Source organism: Miscanthus floridulus, unplaced genomic scaffold (genome assembly GCF_019320115.1).
Source record: "Miscanthus floridulus cultivar M001 unplaced genomic scaffold, ASM1932011v1 os_2801_1_2, whole genome shotgun sequence".
NCBI classification, from domain to species: Eukaryota; Viridiplantae; Streptophyta; class Magnoliopsida; order Poales; family Poaceae; genus Miscanthus; species Miscanthus floridulus.
Window position 1 is genome coordinate 18,236 of NW_027098515.1, and position 5,256 is coordinate 23,491.

At 40.3% G+C, this 5,256-nt stretch overlaps 2 protein-coding genes across 2 annotated transcripts; both read right to left on the reverse strand.

Annotated features, from left to right (window-relative positions):
* Positions 1–226: 226 nt before the first annotated feature.
* Positions 227–2,443, reverse strand: LOC136535431 (uncharacterized). Its single transcript, XM_066527695.1, has 4 exons — positions 2,305–2,443; positions 1,718–1,845; positions 1,521–1,625; positions 227–881 (listed from the first exon to the last, which is right to left on the reverse strand). The coding sequence occupies exons 1-4, from the start codon at positions 2,441–2,443 to the stop codon at positions 501–503; spliced, it is 753 nt and encodes a 250-aa protein (XP_066383792.1). The 3' UTR covers positions 227–500.
* On the reverse strand, positions 1,899–4,929 carry LOC136535433 (uncharacterized). The gene is made up of 4 exons (XM_066527697.1): positions 4,682–4,929; positions 3,797–3,999; positions 3,451–3,703; positions 1,899–3,353 (listed from the first exon to the last, which is right to left on the reverse strand). Exons 1-4 carry the CDS (start codon positions 4,725–4,727, stop codon positions 3,076–3,078), a joined length of 780 nt encoding a protein of 259 aa, XP_066383794.1. The 5' UTR covers positions 4,728–4,929; the 3' UTR covers positions 1,899–3,075.
* Between the last annotated feature and the right edge of the window lie 327 nt (positions 4,930–5,256).

A 5,256-nucleotide genomic window follows, 5' to 3' on the forward strand; every position in this document is an offset into this window, starting at 1 on the left:
AGCCCATTTCGACATCCATTACATAATAGCCCATTTCGGCATCCATTACATAACAGCCCATATATAATCTATACTTTCATCAATCAAAGCCCTTACGCATTCATCAAATCATCTAGAATCTCATTCATATATATAATCCGTAGATGCATCACAACCCATACACATTCATCAATCATCCAGATCTCATTCCAAAGGATAGATAAATATGGTCACATCCATCAGTAATTTTACAAATCCCGGATAACACATTTTCACATAGCAAAAAGACAACACTAACAAGATACATAGCAGAAATTAATATGGTCTGAACCAAATCAGACATGTCTCAAAATAACAGCACTACCAATGTTTGTAGCATAACTGAACTAGATCAGCCAAGTCTCATATAATAGCACTACCAAATGTTTGTAGCATAAAATAATATGGTCTGAGTAGCCAAGTTCCAAAATCAGACGCCCAACCATATGCATCTGCAAACTTACAGAGTTAACAGAATGGCCTTACTCTTTGCTGAACATGCGACGAAAGAAAGCATTCGTCTCGTCTTGTGCCTTCTTCAACTCATCTTGTGCCTTCTTCAACTGCTCTGTCTCTTCTAACAGCCTGCGTCTTTCATTTTCTGATTCCTCCACCTTCTTCTTCAAAGTCTCCATCTCATCCTTTAGTTCTTCTTTGTCTTGCTTTCCAGCTGCAACTTCCGCTTCAAGTTCTATAACCCGTGCATCATTAATGGCTTTGGAGCTTCTCTTGGGGGCTGCTAGCTGAAGGCCAATATTTTGAAGAAATTTTGATTTCGGCAACACTTGAGCAACAACTTCAGCAGGGGTCTTTACAACTTGGCCGTCTTCTACAGGTGCAGCAGCGATGGATTCCATTTCAGCCTAAAAACATCAACATATAAGTAAGACAGTTCTGAAATTAATTACTGACTAATATATTTAAGACCAACAGAAAGGTGGTCATAATTGATAGTAGTGTTGCTCAAATAAGTGAATGCAAGCTTTGTAAAACAGATGTACAATCAAGGTTCACATTAAAGGCCATTTAAAGCACGAAAACATTTTTCCAACCGAATATTTTACCATAATTGAGCATGACACAGATGACTCTTCCCGATTCAATATAGTGAGATCATTTATGCTACAAACTATTACACTACAGTTTGGGATGATGACTCATTACAGTACAGGTTGGTTTGGTAGTGTCTACAAGTTTACATGTGCTATTAAGAGAGTTTCTGGACAGCAATGACATCATGCAGTACAATCTTGCCAGATTAGCATGAATAAGTTGCTGCTACACATGCAACAATTGATCATTGTTCCTTGGAACAGCAGGAAGCATGTACAAGTTGCTGCTACACATGAACAGGAAGTTGCTGCTACACATGAACAAGTTGTTGTTCTGTGTCTCACAAGTAACAACAGGAAGCATGTACACATTACAGACTCAACTAAAACTAGTAACATTTGTTCAGATATATATATATATATATAGTTCAAAATGGAGCTTGTACTTACAATAGCTTCCTTTGCAGACTCATTAAACCCAGTCTTGCTGCTGCAATGTAGGGCCTTGAAAAGATCTATCGCACTGGGTGGTTCATCTTTATATTTCTCTTGCTTCTAAAATTATTCACAAACATTTTGTAGGTGTAAGATTATAAGAATAATTGTTCAATGATGAATGATTGTAACACAATGTTTCCATATCTTACCAAGGCATGGGTTGTCGCAATATAGCACCGAGATCCTGTCATCTGATGAAACCTTACTTTCTCACGGTTAAGTGCATTTTTTGCACACTTGTTCTGTGAGGAACAATTTAGTAAGCAGGGAAGAATGGCTATAGAGATAAAAATTAGATGAATTTGAAACCAGATTTGCTAAGATATTCAACAAACATCAACACTCTTTAAGTGTAGTTAAATTTATGTCCACAACAAGTTATTAACCTAAAACAGTTTGAAAAACAGAAAGTAATCACAACCAAAGATTGTGCCCTATTCTGGAAGACCAACTGCAACAGAACCCTATATGTTGTCGCTAAAATATAATGAGTTGTAGTTGTATTGAGTGCAGCCCAATAGGCTCATTAATATCTAATGAGCACACAATTATCAGGGTAACAAGCCAAGTAACTTCAGGTATAATTGTAAGGATGGCCTACTGTATACAGTCCAATATAACATAGCTACAAAATCTTAGACACAATCAAATTGGTGTACAACACGAAGAAATAAACTCAAACATGCAACAAACCAATGCAAGAAAAATAAATGGCTTAAGAAAGCAATTGACCAACATGCCTTGTGCTTTGGGCTTGACCACATCTCCACCAGCTCTCTCCATTGATCATCAGTCATACTCTTCAATGGTGATGTTGTTCTAACTTTGTCTGCTGGTACACCATTGAAGTAAAGCTTCTTCAAATTGTACCTCATTTGCCGTGTTCCAGTCCTGAGCAAATCAGCACATGCCTCTTTGACTGGCTTGCTGTCAGTATCAATTGCTAATTGATTCTAGTCGACAGCATGTCAAGAGCATGTGCATCAGAAAATAGGTGTTAGAAGTATATAATGTGATAGAAAAATTGTAACATTAACCTGACAGGAAACTTTAGAAAATCACAATGCAACAGCAGGCAAGAGCACAAGGTTCTAAATTGGCAGTCAATAGAAAAGTAGCAGGGACAAAATGTTTATAGAAGGTTCTAAATTTTCAGAATGTGGTGAGAAATAGAGAACATACTTTCTTGCTTTCCGCTTCATTTCAGTTTACTATATATTGGCAGTGGCACTCAAAATAAACAAACATGCCAAGCATTTCAAGTAGATAATACTACAGATAAACTTTATGGTGGTGCTTACAGCTGATGTAAGTTAAACGGATCATTACAACATCAGTCGGAATAAAAGAACATGTAAAGATTGAGGCAGAAAAATATATTGGCAGTCCTAGCATAATGTTAACAGTTAAGCTCCTTGTCATATGCTACTGGAGGCAGAAAAATATTACTCATATATAGGAGTAAACATAGATCATTCACACCCGATAAAAACTGAACATATAGCCTTTATCCACTTATAGAAATTTTGCCCATGTAGCCTGGAAGAATATCCTTGTTCTTGATATCCTTGTACTCCTTCCAGTGTGTAAAGATTGGTATATGTTGCCTCATTATAATCCCCCCCTCTGATGCCAACTTTGCAGCCTGCATAGGCGGCTCAGGTCGTTTCTTCCCTTCAGCAATGATCACCGGAATCCTAGTGTTTAAGCCTCGGCTTATGCGATCCAAGTCTCTGCCCATGCTTTTTCCTTTATTCCATCGATCTACAGTGTGATTTGATTGACCTGGAAATAAGTGGCATTGTTAAATAGCTAGTGCAAATCATTTTAATATGCAAATGTGTAAACCATATTCTTGGAGAAAGGAGTATTGCTTTCTTGCCTTCTTTGCGCATTTCTGTATCATGGTCAGTTTGGTTAAGACAATCGGCAATAGTCAATGCATCTTCTTGTATAGTTGTAGTTGAAGCATGGACACCTTCCTCGCTTCGAATCAGTTCCTTTGTCCTCTGCCTAGTCACTCTAGGAGGTTGATTTTGGCCTTGTTCATCAGGTGCTCGCACTCTCTTTGAACCTCTTGCTCCTCCATTAGCAACGATGGTGTCGCAAGGCACATTCTGTGAAACCCGCATAACCTCATATGCATAACACAAGAAAACAGAAATCAAGATTAATCTTTTTTGCATACTGAACCAAAGTCATACAAAGAACTTGAGTTCAACAAATACCTTATCAACTACACCCTCTTCACTGCCATCACTATCTCCAGGGTCATACAATGAACCAGAGTTTTCACGAACCATAGCCTTCTTAGCTGCAGTGGTCTTGTTCAAAATGTCCTTTGTTGCATTAATACCAAGGGACTGAAACACACGATTGTTCCTCATGATCGTTTCAGCCCTTACTCTTTCACATTCAGTGGCTGGCGACTCTGTGAATGCAGGAAAACGGATCAATGTCAATAGCCTCATCAAAGATATATTTCCTATTAGAAATGGTGCCTATCAATGAAAATGCAGCTTGAAGCTACGTCAGTCCTTTACGCACTGGAAGGACTGCATAGGTAAAAGAACACGCCAGGTAACAAAAAAACATTAGAGCCTGATAAAAGGTCTAAAAATCAACTGATTCTTTGAGGATCAAACTACATTACTACAATACTAGAAAATATTTGCTGCAGAGCTGGAACCAGGCTCTAAACTTGAAAAGCACTTGCCAGGACTTAATATATAGATGAATTCATTCTGCTAAGGTACTAATAAAAAGAATAGCTTGCCACATAACAGGAACCAAGCTTTTTAACTTTAAAAACACATAATCAGCAACCTAATGACAATGTAAGTCAAGTTCCTAACCATGCTGCTAGCTAGGATCTTGGCAGACCTGAAGTCGCCGTTGCCTCTGCTTCTTCAGATATGCGTCATGGATTTGAGGGAGAAAAGGAGAGATTTCTCCTATGGCTCGGTAGCCAGTAGCTGGGGCGGCCGCCCCAGCTTGCCTACAGGGCTACCCTCAGATTTCGACTACAGCAGTTCTAAATCACCTACGTGCAGAGCCTATCTAATCCCCGACAAGAACCCTATGCTAAGATCCAAGAAATATGATGATTTTACCTGCTGGTTGCCGTCTGCTTGCTGCCAACTTGCGTGCAGGAGGCATCGTGTTCAAAGGTGTAGTGAAGGAGGATGCTGCAGATGTTGGAGCAGGGCACGTCGTCAGCTCGAGATTCAGAACAGTGGGCTCGTCGGTTATGGAGAGGATGGCGAGTGCGGCGTGGGGGACGGGATGGAGAGGGAGGGGTGCGAGTGCGGAGTGGGGATGAGAAGGGCGGCGAGTGGGAAACCCTACCCACGAGTGGGGATAGGAAGGGTTCCGGGACTGAGGATTTTACATCCTTGCCCTTTGATACAGCATTGAATGTCTAGGCATGTTTAGATAGAAAGGTCATTGCATCCTAAATTTTTCGGGTCCAGGCGCCTCTAGACCAAATCTTGGCGCCTCAGCCAAAATCTGGCGCCCATTGCCCAAATCTTGAATGAATATGAATACTATTCTTATTGATTGCATACGATAAAATCAAAATCAGAAATCGATACTCACCGTGACTCCCGTGAGCTGTGTGCAGTAGGGGCGGGGCTGCAAGGGCGCTGGGACCTGAGCAGCAGTGTAGACGCTCGGGGCAGTGTGC

Coding starts and splice junctions, on each gene's coding strand:
- LOC136535431 (XM_066527695.1), bottom strand. CDS start 2,443: ATGAGGTACAATTTGAAGAAGCTTTACTTCAATGGTGTACCAGCAGAC. Junction 1,846..2,304: donor AAGCCCAAAGCACAAGGCAT/GTTGGTCAATTG, acceptor TTATCTCTATAG/CCATTCTTCCCTGCTTACTA. Junction 882..1,520: donor AGTCTGCAAAGGAAGCTATT/GTAAGTACAAGC, acceptor TGATGTTTTTAG/GCTGAAATGGAATCCATCGC.
- LOC136535433 (XM_066527697.1), bottom strand. CDS start 4,727: ATGCCTCCTGCACGCAAGTTGGCAGCAAGCAGACGGCAACCAGCAG. Junction 4,000..4,681: donor AAGCAGACGGCAACCAGCAG/GTAAAATCATCA, acceptor CTGCATTCACAG/AGTCGCCAGCCACTGAATGT. Junction 3,354..3,450: donor TACAGAAATGCGCAAAGAAG/GCAAGAAAGCAA, acceptor ACTTATTTCCAG/GTCAATCAAATCACACTGTA.